The sequence below is a fragment of the Centruroides sculpturatus genome, unplaced genomic scaffold (assembly GCF_000671375.1).
Source record: "Centruroides sculpturatus isolate CEXI.00-Female unplaced genomic scaffold, Cexi_2.0 scaffold134, whole genome shotgun sequence".
Lineage (NCBI taxonomy): Eukaryota > Metazoa > Arthropoda > Arachnida > Scorpiones > Buthidae > Centruroides > Centruroides sculpturatus.
The window spans coordinates 975,411-993,909 of NW_019384368.1; the positions used below are offsets into that span (position 1 = coordinate 975,411).

Sequence of the window (18,499 nt, forward strand, 5' to 3'; positions counted from 1 at the left end):
CTGAAATGCCAATTTTTAAGTTTTAAATGTAATTTTAAAAATTTGTCTATAGAAAAAATAATCATCCTAAATTTTTTATAGAAAAAATAATCATCCTAAATTTTTTTTAAAAAAAATTTATTTACCAAATTTCTCCTTAGACTCGGAAGTAATTTATAAATCTATGGTAAAAAATTCTAACTTGGCGACTTTGATTTGATGTTTGTTTTCAACTTTTTTCGCCATGTCTACGCGTTCCAAAAACAAACCCTCTAAGTGCCCATTGTGGGCACTTAGAGGGTTTGTTTTTGGAAACCCATTTTGGTTTAGGTTAGGCCCACAATGGGGCTGCCGGGTGGTGAGAAACGGGGGCCGACATATCGGAACGGACTACCCCCCCGAAAAATACATGGGGATTTTTGATCCGTTCGGATTCGAGCCCGGGTCCCCAGAGCGGTAGGCTGCCACCTTGACCGCTCGGCCATCCGGTGCAAGGCAAATCTGATTTAGCTGCGTTAAAGTTATTTTGAAACGGGTTATGTCCAAGGTTTTAGNAACTTGGCGACTTTGATTTGATGTTTGTTTTCAACTTTTTTCGCCATGTCTACGCGTTCCAAAAACAAACCCTCTAAGTGCCCACAATGGGCACTTAGAGGGTTTGTTTTTGGGTTTGTTTTTGTTGAAACCCATTTTGGTTTAGGCTAGGCCCACAATGGGGCTGCCGGATGGTGAGAGACGGGGGCCGACATATCGGAACGGACTACCCCCCGAAAAATATATGGGGATTTTTGATCCGTTCGGATTCGAGCCCGGGTCCCCAGAGCGGTAGGCTGCCACCTTGACCGCTCGGCCATCCGGTGCAAGGCAAATCTGATTTAGCTGCGTTAAAGTTATTTTGAAACGGGTTATGTCCAAGGTTTTAGACCTTGTGTTATGTCATTGGCTGGCTTGTCAAGATTTTCTAAATCGAATTTATTAGGCAACGTATTTAAGTTATTCTTTATAATTTACAAACTTTTATTAAAAGTGTAGTTATAACATTAATTTATAAAAAATAAAAAATAAGATTTATTTATTATAATTTGTTTTTTAATTGATTTTCCAACGCCAGGGGGCAAGAAATTTTCAAAACATTAACCAACGTGTGCTGGTAACTCATGAATGAATGCGTACAATTTCCAATTGAAAAAATAATATAGTAAATATACCTATTTTTCTCATAAATGGAATTTAAAATTGTATTTTTGTATCATAGTAAATTCATTCATAGTTCTTTAATGAATAATAAATGGAATTTCATAGAATTTTTTAAAATTTTATACCATAATTTCAGTTTATATGGATTTACAATGTAGCACCTGACACATGAACTTGAAAGGACGTTTTATTACTTGGACATTATAGGATGGAAATTGATGTGCTAATTCAGTGCTAATTATTTAAATTTAAAATTGCTAATTTTTAAGTTTTCTTAGAGTAAAAACTTAGAAAATTCTGGCCTATTACCAATAGTGGATCCAGAAATCTTTAGAGGAGGTATAGGAAGGAAACAGTATGCCGTACAAAATTTTTAGTATTTGAGGTAGCAGGCTTTGCTCGAGAAAATCCCTCAGAAGGGAGCATAACTGCACCTTGCCCACCCCCTTAAATCTACCCTATATATATCTTAAAAGGGCAATCATCAGAAGGCAATAAGAGAAATAAGTATTAAGAGATGTCACTATTGACTGGTATATTTTCTCCCAATCTTTATTTCTCTTATTGACTCACAATGATAACCATACAGGTTATCATTGTGAGTAAAAAATGCACAAGTAAAAAATGTAAAAAAGTACAAGTAAAAGTACCAGTAAAAAATGCACAAGTATGAAATTAAATTTGCCTGAGAATTTTCTTTAACAAGTATACTAGTGATTTTATCATTATTTTATTGAGAATTTTGAGAAATCCAAAAAACTATTTGGATTATGCAAGTTATGTTAAACCACAAATTTATAATAATAGATATATAACAATATGAAATCTAATTACTTGATAGATTAGATTTACAAATATAATCTTTTTTACATTTTTGAATGGATATCCATGTTGCCTATCAATGACTAAGTTGAAAAAAATCACTAAATGATAATATCGGGTTGTAACGTAAATTCTGTCTGATGTGCTGAAAACGCTGAAAATAAACCCTTCACAATAGTATGAGAACTGGACATAAGTAATATGACAGTTCAATAGCATTTGAAATAGCAGGAAAAGTGTTGAAGTTGGGAAAATGGGTGCTGCTTGATCTTTCACCAGCACAACTTCAACATTGTGTCAATGTGTGCATTTCATTGTATTCTCATTAACTCCAAGGCCTTTTTGTTTAGATGAAATCATTACTGGAGATGAAAAATGGATACAATATATTAAACATCATCATCAGTGGCTCAGTCATGGAGATAAATCAGTACCTCAGCTGAAAGTTATTTTTCATCAATGAAGTTGTTGCTTGGTGTTTGGTGGGATCTCTGTGTGATACATTTTGAGCTGATGGTAAGGAATGAAACCATCACAGCTGAAGTTTACTGTCAGTAAATGGACTGTTTGATGAAAGTGGTGTGAGAAAAATGCCTAGCAATAGTCAATAGATGATGTGTTTGATTCCATCAAGATAATGCTTATCCAGACACAGCTCTTATAACCTCTAAAAAATTGGAGGAAGTTGTCTGGGAAAAATTGATATATCACCATATTGTCTGGGTCTTGTTACTTCAGATTAACACTTATTTCAGTACTTACAAAATTATCTTAATGGAAAGAACTTCAATTCTTGGGAAGATTCTAAACCAAGAGAATTTTTCCAATGCTGTCAAAAAGTTGCCAGAAAGATGGCATGAAGTTATATCTAATAAGGGACAGTACATTTATGATTGAAAAATAAACTTTTTGTAAAAAAAAATTCAATAAAATTGTCAATTGTTTTGGACAAAATGTATGTTACAACCTGATAGTTATTGGTCACAAATTTGTGCCCAACCAATGGGCTAGCTGTATGGAGTTTTCCAGATTTCCTTCACATGTCTAACACCTAAATAGAGTCCAGTTTCTTGTACAAAGTTCTCCTGAGAGGCACCTTCCATGTTTATGAGTTATGTTCTTAATGGAGAAGAAAATAAAAGTAGACTAAGTAATTTCCCATACTGAATCTTGGCAATTCAGATTTTTTAGTAATCCAATAATCTTTTGGTCCCAAGCTTGTCAGTTTAGTAAGGTTATACTGTATTCAATTGAATAGTATTTTTTTCTGAGCCATTATAGATTTTCAACAGATCTCATAATACAATGTTTTTTTTAAAGTCAAGAGATGCCAGGTATTTCATTAAAGCAATTATGATTACTTATAAATTAAATTTTCCATTTTAAATTTAGCTAGTTATTTTGAATTGAGAGTAAATTCATATGTCCTCATGTACGGTACATTCTATAGGAGTAACTTCAATTTATTATTTGATGAAGCTGGATTGTTTCAAAGAGGATAATATAATTTGTCGTTAATGAACTTCAATAAAACATTACACGAAATTATATTCTTGTTGAATATTAAATAATAAGAATATTCTTTTATATTTCAGTGGCATCATTACCTCAAGGTTGGCATGGAATGTTAAATGTGCCAAAGAAATCAGATCATGTCCAAGCACCAAAAATTTCTCATATGACTTATCAAACATTACCAGCAATCAAAACTCTGCCAAATAAAAAGAATTATGTTTCAAATATTAAATCACCTTCTGTAATTTTAAACGGAACAATGAAAATAGATCATCGAAGTAATGTGACTCATTCACTGCCAAGTAAGTATAAAGGTATCTATAACCTGATGATGGCTGTTAAAGGCAGTTGAAAATGTTTGTTCTTGTAATAAATTGGTTTCTTATAAATGGATTACAGGTATTATTGTGTGTGTGATTATAGAAAACTCATCCAATTTTGTATCTTTATGTATAAATCTTCACAAAGAAAATCATCTGATTTTTTTATAAGTTTGTTTTATATTACTATTCTTATTATTATTTATGTTTTGTAAAAATTATTTACTAATGTTTGAAAGATTAAATCTTGAGATGGCTTCAAGTAAATTTTATTTTTTGAATCACTTTCTTTCAATTACAGCCATCGAGAGCTTGTATGAAATATGAGGATAAAGTGGATCCTTTTGTCTTTTTAAGTTTTCTCTGGGCCTGGAAAAAAATCTCTCCTCTCAACAGCTCCAATTCTAATGAATGAGAATTTAAATTGTATGAAATTCAAGATGATAATTATACTGATTTTATCCATGCCTTACTTTAGTTTTGCCTCAAAGAAGCAAGGATCTCTCTTCTACAAGATATTCTCTTGCTTCCGTAAAGAATGGAGTTGAAGAATGTTTAAACATTGAGCAATAGAAAGAATTGAATTTTAAAAAAAAATGAAAGATATCTAGCATTGAGGAAGTGCAGGAAATTTGTAGGAGACAGAGATCAAAAAGGAGGAAATCCAGAGGAAGCAGGATGATAGATTGATTCAAAGAAACGAAAGGGGAAGATTTAAGCATAGAAAAGGGAGAAGTTCAAGGAGAAGATACTATCTAAGAGCTGGTTGAGAGATAAACATAAGATGATTTTATTGTGCCTTATTCCATTCATTATTTTCATAAAATTTTCCTCTGTAAAAGTCAACTTATGCTGAACACAAATCTTTAGTCAATGCTGGAAACAATGCATAAGTTGCATCAGTAATATGTTATAATCAATAATAATTGAATACAATTGAAACACTGTTGAACTCATTTTGTTACTTTATTAATTGAAAACTATAAAAATAAAAAAATAATAATAATTATGTCATTATTCAAACAATGTATTATATCTTTTAATAATAATAATAATAATAATAATAAGTTGTCTAGTTATAAATATCTTTTTCAGATAGTGTTTTATATGATGATTGTTTTTTAGCTGGATGACTGAAGACATTAAGATATCAGTCTACCATTCTGAGGACCTGGGATTGAATCTAGTTGAGCAGCTACCCAGGAATTTTTTGGGGTGATTGGTCCTGAATATATTTGGCTCATTCCTCACCATCTGGCCATTCCATTGTGGGCCTGGCCTAACCCACAATGGGCATCGGGGAAAAAAGGCCTTCATAATACCCACAGAGTGGAAAGAGTCGTTAACATTATTGGAATGCTGATTTTTGGTTTAATTGAGAATTTCTTAACTTTACTGAACTGAATATTGAAGTTTTGTATACAATATTGCCAGAAACTCTTCCGGAGACCCCCAAAATCCGTAGGAATGAGATCTGGAGACCAAGTGTGATGGATTTCACAGGAGATTATGTGGTTGTCAAAGAAGTCTTCCAAAAACTAGTCCAGAATGTCTGTGAGCAGGTGATAACCCCACTACTTCAAAATAGAAATGTGGGACATATGACTTAAGGATCTCTTGTGCAATACCAAATGAATAAGTTTAATGTCATTACATATTTCTTATTGCATGATAACTTTTTGGACACACTGTTTATTGTTCTCAGATAGACTTTAAAAGTTTTAACATCTTGAAACTCATATAAGTTTAAATGCATAATTGATAACATGATTAATTTACACACATTTTGAGTCAAACTTTATTCTCAGTTACTTCTCTAGTTTAACGTAATGAGTAATGATACTTCTAGTTGTAATAAAAATTAGCAATTAGCCTAATTTTTATTAATGAAATAATGTAAATTAGTATATCTGGAATTAATTTTTACTTGGAATCATTTCTTGATAGTTAATTTATTATAATTTCAAAGTTTTATAAAAAAAAAATTATAGTGAAAAAATGCAGTTGAAAATGTGCAAAAATGAAATTTCTGATGTTAATAACAGTTTCAGTCAAAATACCAATATTCTACATTGACCTTTTTTTTTTAAATCCTTCCATCCTGTGGAGCCACTAAGAGAGACCTTTTGGATCTCCATTGTGAGGTTTCCACATTTTATTTGTCATTTGATGATGTCAAGTGACCTTTCAGCTTAAATGGTGGCCAGTTCATGACCTCACTATTTTCCAATGCATCTTGGTAAAAGGTGTCACATCACATGGATCCAGGCAGAGTGAGACTATACTCATTCATTGCTGAAAGTTTATTTATTGTAAATCCTATGTATACACTAGTCGCTGTGTTACTGTCTTGTAGAGAGAGAGAGAGAGAGAATACAGTCATATATTAAGTATCTTATAATTATCAAATGTTCTAGGGTGTTTGATAGTCATTCATGTTTGGTGGCAGTTTGATGTGTTCGTCTCGATACCATTGGATAGTCCACCTTTGCTTGTCTCTAGGCACTCATAACAGACACTTGTTCGTATTGAACTGTGTGAACTTTGGTCCATTTGTTTTTTTGTTGGTGCATCCAATGACTCTAGATTATCAGTCCATTTCCACCCAATCCTGGATGATTTATGATATTTGGATAATAAATAATCAGTCTTCATATGGGAATATATTTCATTTGTGGATTTTTAATAGATAATTGTTGATAGTTGATACCCCTTAGTTGTGTAATGCTACACTTTTCCCATGGCAGTGAGTGAAATTACTAACGATCTGTTTATGAAAAGTTTTGACTTGAAATTGAATCTGGGTCCCCAGAATGTCACGATCATCACTTCATCCGTCAAGCTATGGATATTTTACATTTATATAAATTTATATTGTTATATTTAGTCTATAATTGATTAAATGTGCTTTACTTATAATTACTTAACTGTTAGATTATATTTTAAAGAGAATTTTGATTTATATAATAGATCATACTTCATTTCCATTGAGAACTGTTCGAATGAAAACGGAAAATGTTGAATTGAATAACATTAAGAAGGTAAATTATTTTTTAAAAATAATTAAAATTTTTAGTTTTTTAATAATAATAATAATAATAATAATAAGTTGTCTAGTTATAAATATCTTTTTCAGATAGTGTTTTATATGATGATTGTTTTTTAGCTGGATGACTGAAGACATTAAGATATCAGTCTACCATTCTGAGGACCTGGGATTGAATCTAGTTGAGCAGCTACCCAGGAATTTTTTGGGGTGATTGGTCCTGAATATATTTGGCTCATTCCTCACCATCTGGCCATTCCATTGTGGGCCTGGCCTAACCCACAATGGGCATCGGGGAAAAAAGGCCTTCATAATACCCACAGAGTGGAAAGAGTCGTTAACATTATTGGAATGCTGATTTTTGGTTTAATTGAGAATTTCTTAACTTTACTGAACTGAATATTGAAGTTTTGTATACAATATTGCCAGAAACTCTTCCGGAGACCCCCAAAATCCGTAGGAATGAGATCTGGAGACCAAGTGTGATGGATTTCACAGGAGATTATGTGGTTGTCAAAGAAGTCTTCCAAAAACTAGTCCAGAATGTCTGTGAGCAGGTGATAACCCCACTACTTCAAAATAGAAATGTGGGACATATGACTTAAGGATCTCTTGTGCAATACCAAATGAATAAGTTTAATGTCATTACATATTTCTTATTGCATGATAACTTTTTGGACACACTGTTTATTGTTCTCAGATAGACTTTAAAAGTTTTAACATCTTGAAACTCATATAAGTTTAAATGCATAATTGATAACATGATTAATTTACACACATTTTGAGTCAAACTTTATTCTCAGTTACTTCTCTAGTTTAACGTAATGAGTAATGATACTTCTAGTTGTAATAAAAATTAGCAATTAGCCTAATTTTTATTAATGAAATAATGTAAATTAGTATATCTGGAATTAATTTTTACTTGGAATCATTTCTTGATAGTTAATTTATTATAATTTCAAAGTTTTATAAAAAAAAAATTATAGTGAAAAAATGCAGTTGAAAATGTGCAAAAATGAAGTTTCTGATGTTAATAACAGTTTCAGTCAAAATACCAATATTCTACATTGACCTTTTTTTTTTAAATCCTTCCATCCTGTGGAGCCACTAAGAGAGACCTTTTGGATCTCCATTGTGAGGTTTCCACATTTTATTTGTCATTTGATGATGTCAAGTGACCTTTCAGCTTAAATGGTGGCCAGTTCATGACCTCACTATTTTCCAATGCATCTTGGTAAAAGGTGTCACATCACATGGATCCAGGCAGAGTGAGACTATACTCATTCATTGCTGAAAGTTTATTTATTGTAAATCCTATGTATACACTAGTCGCTGTGTTACTGTCTTGTAGAGAGAGAGAGAGAGAGAATACAGTCATATATTAAGTATCTTATAATTATCAAATGTTCTAGGGTGTTTGATAGTCATTCATGTTTGGTGGCAGTTTGATGTGTTCGTCTCGATACCATTGGATAGTCCACCTTTGCTTGTCTCTAGGCACTCATAACAGACACTTGTTCGTATTGAACTGTGTGAACTTTGGTCCATTTGTTTTTTTGTTGGTGCATCCAATGACTCTAGATTATCAGTCCATTTCCACCCAATCCTGGATGATTTATGATATTTGGATAATAAATAATCAGTCTTCATATGGGAATATATTTCATTTGTGGATTTTTAATAGATAATTGTTGATAGTTGATACCCCTTAGTTGTGTAATGCTACACTTTTCCCATGGCAGTGAGTGAAATTACTAACGATCTGTTTATGAAAAGTTTTGACTTGAAATTGAATCTGGGTCCCCAGAATGTCACGATCATCACTTCATCCGTCAAGCTATGGATATTTTACATTTATATAAATTTATATTGTTATATTTAGTCTATAATTGATTAAATGTGCTTTACTTATAATTACTTAACTGTTAGATTATATTTTAAAGAGAATTTTGATTTATATAATAGATCATACTTCATTTCCATTGAGAACTGTTCGAATGAAAACGGAAAATGTTGAATTGAATAACATTAAGAAGGTAAATTATTTTTTAAAAATAATTAAAATTTTTAGTTTTTTAATAATAATAATTCATAAAATAAATGAATAATTTTATAATTAATATGAACATTTTTAGGAACTTTCTAAGGTAAAAGAAGAAAACAATATATTAAGGTGTAGGTTACGCAAAGTTGATGATGAAAATGGAAGGAAAACGAGAGAGATAGAAAAGTTACATGCAGAAATAAAAGTAATTACAATTTAATATTTATCTATCGTTAATATTTAACATAATTAATATTTACGCTAAAAAAAATAAGGAATTATATAATTCTAATTTTTACTCTTTCGTAGAATATGATGGAAAAGAAAAAAGAATCTCTAAATGTGAGTTTTAAATTAATAAATTTTAAATTTTACAGATTAAATTTATGTTAAAACCAAATGATTACCGAATTATATCGGACTATATTACTACTACTATTATTTATTAAATGCTATGTAATTTGGCACTAGAGGCAGGCATTAGGTGCCATCTCTTTTTAAATTTAATAATTATAATCAAATTAATATTTTAATAATCAATTTAGAAGGTTCTGAAAAAGAATTGGCCTAAAGCAGGACCTGAACTTTGATATAATTAAGTATGGTTATATCTAAATTATTGATAATAAGTTCAGGAAGCGAGGATTGACAAAGGTCCTGCTATAGTAACTGGCAATGTGACTGCACAGTTTGCAGGAGTTGTGGGTTTGAGACCTGCTTCAAGCTGATTCTTTTCTTCCAGAACCTTCTAAATTAATTATTAAAATATTTGTGACAATGTCGAAGGGCCTCCCTATTCTTTGGCACCACGTGATCGAAGGGTCGACATCGCATCAGTGAATATCGCAATGACAAGTTTCGTCAGGACTGACACCACTGTGTTTTCACGGCTAGACACAGAAACCGTTGTGTTCTCATGCGAGCGGTTGCGTGTGTGAGCGATCAGAGTCGAGATAGAAGGAGAGACAGCGCACTGGAAGTGACCTACTCATAGACGCTTTAACGTAACAACTGTTTAATGGTTAACGATAGGCTATACATTAGGGCTGCTGTTAGATACATTTCTTGATTTGATAAGTATTAGATATTAAGATATGACCCGATTTGAGAGAGAGAGTTTACAGAAGTTCGCGTGTCGATAATTACCTTGTATGAAATCCCAAAAGAAGACAGTTCTGGACTCAGAAGACAGAAGACAGTTCTTATTTCCACAGTTATTAGGCGAAGAAATATCCACAGGCGAGGAAATATCCAAACGCGAGGCACAGGGAAAACTCGAGTGGTCCGATAGAAAAACTGGTGACAACTCCCCCACTTTGTTGTCTGTTTTTCATGTTGGATTATTGAAACGGAGATATTAGGTCGAAAGGTGCTGAGAAAGCGTCGTTATTAAGCCTGAGAACTTAGCAGATGTTTAGCTCCCAGGTGTAAAAGTTGACAGTTATTGAATGAAAGTATAGCTACAATGTGAAATGATATAAACACACGAAAAGTCCGAATTCGGATCCTCACATATTAATTTAATTATATTAAATTTAGCAAGAGATCGCACCTTAACAATTGTTTTACTATATAACTATCATGTTTGGATGTTTATATTTGATTAAGTTTATGTATTTTTTAATAATTAAATCATTTGCTACTTCTTATCTTGATTATTTGTTATTTTCCATTGATTTCACTTATCATTAAATTATTTATTTTCAATTTCGAAAACTGTACTGCACATAATGGAGTGTTTTGATACAAAAAGTGACTATTTTAAGCAAAAATTCAATTATCCAGATATACTGTATATCTGAATGACCAAAGTCCCAATTAATTCAGATAACTGGAGTTTTACTGTATATATAACAGTGTTTCCTTTTTTAATTTAAATATGCATCATATTCTGAAACACTTTCAAAGAATTTTGAGACAGAAAAGCATCATAATAGCTTTGAGAACTTTATTTAAAAATTATTAAATATTTTTTTACATAATAACAGATTACATGCTAGTTAACCCAGCAGTGATCACTCTCGTTAATTGAATCCAAATAAATTATTTTTATTGCTTGAAATGTTTTAAATTTAAAATGTTTTTCTTGCAATCTGAAAAAAAGCAGTTTGCTATTTATTAATTTTAAATGATTTTTTCAAATTGTTTTACAATAAATAATTAATATGGGATGTCCAAAAAGTTACCGTGCAGTTAAACACATTTATTAAAATATTGCAGAAAAATTTCAGCAATGTTTTAATAAAAATGAAGTTTTACTTATGATATTGCAGTTTCTCGTATGGCAATTGCTATAAACTTGGATCTCACTTGCCAAAATCTGGGGAGCGATGTATGGAGAACTAGTGGTCTGGATTCTGTGGCAGATTATGTAATCTGCAAAGCAGTCTTCCACAAAAACTGTAGTCCAAAAAGCAGAATGTCCATGAATGAGCAGTTATGCCATCTACTGCAAAGTATGAGTGGAAATGCGGAATGTATGAGTTAAAGTTCTCACATGCAATGCTGTCACACAATGTCTCTACAAATTTCTCACTGCACAGTAACTGTTCAGACATCCTGTATTAGTCCATATTAGTGCATCTATTATTATAGAAACAATTTGAAAAATAAGTGATGTGATGCAGTGATTTTATTGGTATAATTAATTATTTTTCTTCTTACATGAAAAATATCATGGAAAGGATATTTAGGAATTAAGGATAGAAGATTTCTGGCCTGTTAAACAAATTAAAAATATTTGATTGGAAATTAAAAAGAACAAACAGTAATTTCTTAAAGCAATATGACCCAAATGATTAGTTATTATTATTTGTATATGATCACTGCCAGGTTAATTTACCAAACAATATTATCGGTTAATTGTATATATAAATTGTTTCAGAAAATTTCTACAAATTTTAGATTCTCTCTGAAAAATAAACAGAATGAAAATGAAGTTAAACCATCTCAAATTAATGGTAAGTAATAAACTATTATTTATTATCATAAGAATTTTTAAAAGTTAAAAGTTTAACTTTTTTATCAGGGAAAACAAATTGGAAAGAGAAAACTTTAAATTCAGAAATTTTGAGATTGAAAGATATAATAAACAAATTACAAGAAGGAAATAAAAAACTTATGAATCAACTGAAAGAAAAAGAGTAAGAATTTTCTTATAAATTTAAATTTTTTGCAAAACTCCATAACTAAGGTTTTATGCACTTGGGACAAACTAGTATTGCGTATCTCCAAAACAACGGGTACATTCCAATATGCATCAGTTTCAGCCACAACTGATGCACCAGAATGGTTTAATAAGCTTTTACCAGAACATCTAGCAACCTAGTAAAATGGCAGAAGTAAATGGCACTATATTGGCACTTGCAGACTTATTTTGTCAAAAAACTTTAGATTACTACAGACGAGTAGTAAGAATGGTGTTAATATAATTGTGAAAACAGTCATATTGTTTCATCAAAGCTTGCTGTATCCACATCCTGATAAGTATCATGTGCATTGGTTTCTGCATTGATGAATATCTGAATGCATTTTAATATGTTGCAGTTCACAGATATGCTGTTTGATGCATAATGGAATGTACCCAATAATAAACACTATTTTAATGACCTTAAATATATAAAGTTTAGAATATGAAATCAATTTTCATTCTCAAACATTCTGTGCCTTTAGAATTGCTACATCCAGATTAATGTCCCATTTGCCCTAGTCTTGTTATGGCAATGATTGCATGACGTACAGAGATTCTTAATTAATAGATTGATTCTATTTAACTGTATGATCAAGAACTGTTTTGCTGATACAAATTGCAGTTAATATAAACATATGGTATAAGTTGATTTTAATAAAATGTTTTATTATATTAAATCAAAACGTTTATTAAATAGGTTAAAAATAATATTTTTAAGCAAGAATGTGCACTTAAATCAACACCAACATAGTTTAAATGTTTAAAACTGTTGGATGCTGTTTGAACTTGTTATTCTTTAGATCTGTGTTTCTCAAACTTCTCAAACTCTTGCCCCATTTGGTGCATACATTTCTAATATATTGTTACTTTTCTTTGTTTTAAATGAATTTTTGTTCCCCTTCTCTTCCAACACCACCAACTGCTTCTTAACCTTTAGCACCTCCTTGGGTCTTCTACTGCTCTCGAGGGAGCCGTAGTGCCCACTTTGGGAATCGCTGCTTTAGATTTTCCATTAGAAGTAAGTGTATTTTGTTAGCTATAACTATTCAGACCATCAAATAGAATTTCACTAATAAATTGGATTCTGATTCCATTAACAGATCAAATGAAATAACCTGTAAATTTTAGAAAAATTAAAGAACTTTATGAAATTGTTTACAGAAAAAAACTAACAATATTAGAAATTTGAAGTTGTATTTTCTTATTGTCTGAGTAGCATTTTCTTATTATTTAAAATTTTAACTGCTGTTTAACTTCTCTCTCTCATGGATTGCTTTTTTTTTCATTGGTTCAGTTTTATGCATTTGTCTACATTTGGTAGAATCCAGAAATTAATTATATATATGCTCACCTTTAATCCAAAATCTTTTGTTTTCTGTTGTAAATTGAATTATATCAATGCAATATTCAAATGTTTTCAAATACAATTATTGTAAAATTTAATTGACTTCAAGCAATAATGAATTTTTAAAACAGTAATTTGATTTTTTTTTTTAGCCAAGAAATAAAGAGCTTGCGTCTTCAACTGGCAAAAGCGCCGGGAAGAAATTTACTAAACAGATTACAAACCAAAAATGAAGGTGAGGTGAAATCAACACGCGACACTGTCAGGAATAGACCTCAGAATATTTCTAATATTAAGCTTGAAAAAATTAGGCCAGTTGTAACTAATAACCTTAAAGGTAAATAAATAATTGAAAAAAAAAAATAATAATAATTTTTATAAAAATTAGTTTTAGCCTTTCGGACAAAAATTTTAATAAGTATATTTAGTTTTTATTAAATATTTACTCTAAAAAAAAGCAAAAGATGTTTATCTTTACAAACAGTACAAATTCTATTTGTAATATATTTTTACTTAATAACTGTACATGCGTGTAAATTGATATTTTAATATATTGAAGTATTTTTATCTCAAAGTTGTACTAATCAGATATTTTAAAAACCATCTAACTTAATTATAACATACAACAATTATAATTTTTAATGGAAACTAAGGTAAAAAATGATGCATCTCCAATGAATATCCTTACATAATTTAAGTTTGTATAGCTTACTAATTGAAGTGACTGATTATCAGTATTTCTGAAATATTTCAGACATTACTTCTAAGGATAAATATAATAATGCATCAGTCTGATTCCCTATAGTTATATACAGTATATGTTATATATACAGTGTGTCTCCCTCAATTTCCCTAGTTTAAACTGTTTTGTAAAATCCATTTGTTCATATATGTGAATAAAATGTGTTAGAGAATGGGTCAATACTCCAAATTTCACATGCATATACTTGAATGGGTTGCTGCTGCTTAGTCTAGATTATGGGGCCTTATTTCTTGGTCCACCCGATCACATGACATCATCTTTGAAGTTTTTTCTTTATGGGCATGTCAAGGATCTTGTGTATGCTACAAAAGTGCTAGACATGAGAGCACCACATACAAAGATTACAAATGCCTGTAATGGCATGACTCCTGACATACTACCTCAGATGCGGGCAAAAATTAAGTGCCGATTGGATATATGTCAAGAGCATGTGTGGAAATGTACTGTTTAATGTAGTAATGCGATTTAATGTTTTTATTACCATTGTCTATGGTATTATACTCGCACTTCTTTTTCCAAAATTAATCCACAAAACTAGGGACATTCAAGGGGAACACCCTGTATAATATTAATACATTGTGTAAAATGTAATGTTAACTGATGTTTAAATGATGAAATGACCCAAGATATCATTTTATCATTTAAAGAAACTTGAGTTGGCTCATAAGTCAAATCAGATAGAATATTTTAATAGTCATTATAAAGTTATAATCTATTATTATTGTTACTTAATATTTTTCATATTTGTTGTGATATTTATTGAACTGAAAGTATTGATCTCTTCCTTGTTATCATGTGCCAAATGTTAATCTGAATTAAAAATAATCATTCCCGAGAAAATAATCAAAAACTGCCAATACGGATTGGTGGGTTTTTGATCCTGGAAGAGTCGTAGTATTATAATGTCGTGTCTTTCTATGTGCTAAAAGTTTTGTCAACCAAAACAAATGCTGTCTTAAGTACCTGTTTATATATAAAGTTATCAATAACTTATGGTTATATAAATAAAATAAACATTGTTTTATCATTCAGATATTGAATTTTTTTAGCTAAGAATTAGATGATGATAAGCGATACAAAATGAGAAATAATATAATTATTTTCAATTGTTTCTCTAAAACACTGCTAAAAGTTTGTATACAGACAGAATAGGCATATTGGAACAAAGTTAAAATATAATTGTAATATTTAATTAATATTTAAAGATGAGATAAAGATAAATTTAAGATAAATATTATGATCATCATCATCATTATATATTAATGCTATATGTAAGCATTCAACAAAATTTGTGAAGTAATTATTTTCAAACAGTGTTTGTTTTTTCATATGACTCAATCAAATATCATTAATGTATACAGTAACATTACAAACAAGACTCAATAGAGGAGCCCGAAGTACAAAATTGTTAATTAAAATTATTAAGTAAAGGAAACATTATTGATATTCTAATAGATAAATTATGTTTTAACTCTACCATAAGTTGAAATCCATTTATGCAATGTGAAAAAATTTAAATTATACACTATAACTTGTAACAGCTAATTCAAGTTTATAATTAAAGTAATGGAGGTCAAGTGTAAAAACTGAGATAAATATAATAATACAAGTATGTGTTGCTTAACAATGGAGTTACCATAATATTATAATGGAGCTGAAAAATTTATAGATGTCTGTATCTCTTCTATGTTTAGATAAGTTTAGATACATAAATACTTATCATTGTATTACAGTTGTGTTATATATTCAGTAGAGCATCAGTTATCCGAAAGTCAATCATCCGAAACGTCAATTATCCGAAAGAATTCCAGTCGGCAAATTTAAATTTTCGCTAGTGCTGTGGCGCTTCAATATTTGGCTATGTCTTGGGCTACTCAAATATTTTACGTTTTTGATATTAAATTAACATCTGAAGTATAATTTTTTATTGTTTTTATATTTTTCAATATATTTATTTTGTTCGTACAAAATAAAAAAATTATTTTTAACGATACAATAGTCTTTGTTAGGCTTAACGTCGACGAAAATTCAACGCGAAGCGACACGCAACAATGAAAAATTTTAACATCGGATAGGTTAAAATAATCGGTTATCCGAAATATCAGTTATCCGAACAACTCCAGTTCCCAATTGATTCGGATAATCGACGCTCTACTGTAGTCTATATGAGTAGTAGACTATGCCATATAAGGTTTGCTTTTTTTTTTTTTTTTTTCTTTCCATCCTGTGGGCACTAAGAGGGCCTTTTTTGGCAAGCCCATTATGGGTTTGGTCAGGTCCACAGTGAATGGCTGGGTGGTGAGGGACGGGCCACTTCTTGGAAAATTCCTGGAGTTTAATCAATTGGGTTAATGATGATTACATTTGAGAAACTGTAGTCTATATGAGTAGTTGAATATGCCATAATAAGGTTTTTTTTTTTTTTTTTTTTTTCTTTCCATCCTGTGGGCACTAAGAGGGCCTTTTTTGGCAAGCCCATTATGGGTTTGGTCAGGTCCACAGTGAATGGCTGGGTGGTGAGGGACGGGCCACTTCTTGGAAAATTCCTGGAGTTTAATCAACTCGTCCAGATTCGATCCCAGGTCCTCAGAGCAGTAGGTTGCCACCCTAAATGCTTGGCCATAAGGTTTGTCTAAGTACTGTACATTATGATATTTGTTTAGCAACCTATTTCTTGAAATGTATCCCCATTGTTAAGCAATGTATACCTGTATACTATTTTTTATTTGATAATTGATATTTTTTGGTAAAATAAAGAGAATTATACAATTAATTAATTAAATATAATATAGAGAAACTGAAGAATATGTAAATATTAATATATATATAAATTGTGGTAATCAAGAAAGTGCCAAAAATTAAATTTCTGTTATATTTTCGGTAAAACTTCTAATTTAGCAAACTTATTAACTGATACATATTTTTTACTATTACTAATAAAAATAATAAATAATATGATTATTTAATGTGTAACTTCCTTCTCAATTACTGTCACGTTTGATATAACCAGGGCTGTGGAGTCGGAGTCAGAGTCGTGGAGTTTAGGTGTTTTAGCCAGAGTCGAAGTCGTTAAAAAATCTGCTGACTCTGACTCCTTTTTACTTACCAACTTGTTATGTATATAAAACGGAAAAATATTGGAATCATGTCAAATTTGACCCTCCAAGATTTTTTTTGCAAATCTACATGTTTGGAGACCTCCCAAACCCCTCAAAAAAGTCAATAAAGGGGAAAAATTTGTGCGTGTGTGTGTGTTGGCATTTAATTTGTTTAATTTTTTTATTTTCTGTTCTGAGATATTAAACAATATCTCAGAATAGGTAAAGTTTAAGAAATGAAATGTGGCACTGTAGCTCGCGTATAAAGGGGCATTAATACTATTAAATTTTGGTTCTTAATTAAAGGTCAACAGGGTGAAGGCATAAAAGGGGTCATGTGTCATATCTCTTAATGAATATTTTACTCGTTATTAGAGAGGTTGAGGCGCACGTTTTAAATGTGTAAACGTGTACGTGTGATGTCTGGCGCCGCTTTCCTGTAAGCCTAAAAGTTTGACGATGGTGTTTGGAATGTCGAGCGTGATTCCACCGACTATCCAAACTCCATTGTCAAACTTTTAGGCTTATGGGAAAGCAGCGGCGAACGTCACACGTACACGTTTACACGTTTAAAACGTGCGCCTCAACCTCTCTATTAGCGTTCAAAATTTTAAAAAATAAAATAAAACTCGCCTTTACCCTCAAAGTAAGCTTTTTTGCCATTTTATAATAGTACAGTAAAATGATGCAAAAACTTAAAGAAAAACAGCCTAAATTGGTCAATAGATCAACTCCTATCTTATTGCATGATAACGCTAGACTGCACATTGCACAAATGACTGTGGCAATATATACTACAGGATACAATATATATACTGCACTATACACTACAGGAATTGGAGTCGGAACTTCATCATCCTCCATACTCACCAGACCTAGCCCTACTGACTACCACTTCTTCTGCAATTTGGACAACTTTTTAATAGGAAAACAATTTAATTCTGACAATGCTGTAAAATTGGCCTTCCAGGAATTCATTGACTCTTGTCCGCCAGGGTTTTATACCACCGGTCTGCCGCTTAAATGGCAAAAGTGTATAGACAATATGAGTGCATACTTTGATGAATAAAATAATTCCTTATATTTGTAAGTTATTAACCAACTTGCCTTTTTTTCTGCGAATTTCATTCTTGATGACCTGATACATAATTTGGCAGATTGTTGTTTATTACCTATGTGG

General features: G+C 31.0%; 1 protein-coding gene across 2 annotated transcripts; it reads left to right on the forward strand.

Moving 5' to 3' along the window:
- The first annotated feature begins 1,097 nt into the window (after positions 1-1,097).
- Positions 1,098-14,563, forward strand: LOC111613297 (uncharacterized protein PFB0145c-like). Of its 2 annotated transcripts, none has more exons than XM_023354648.1 (8): positions 1,098-1,177; positions 3,594-3,827; positions 6,804-6,874; positions 9,015-9,128; positions 9,233-9,265; positions 11,808-11,883; positions 11,952-12,066; positions 13,611-14,563. In XM_023354648.1, coding segments are annotated over exons 1-8 (837 nt in total). In that variant the 5' UTR covers positions 1,098-1,176; the 3' UTR covers positions 13,804-14,563. The 2 variants fall into 2 exon arrangements, with proteins under 2 accessions (XP_023210416.1, XP_023210424.1); XM_023354656.1 differs by having other exon boundaries at positions 3,594-3,815.
- The last annotated feature ends 3,936 nt before the right edge of the window (positions 14,564-18,499 follow it).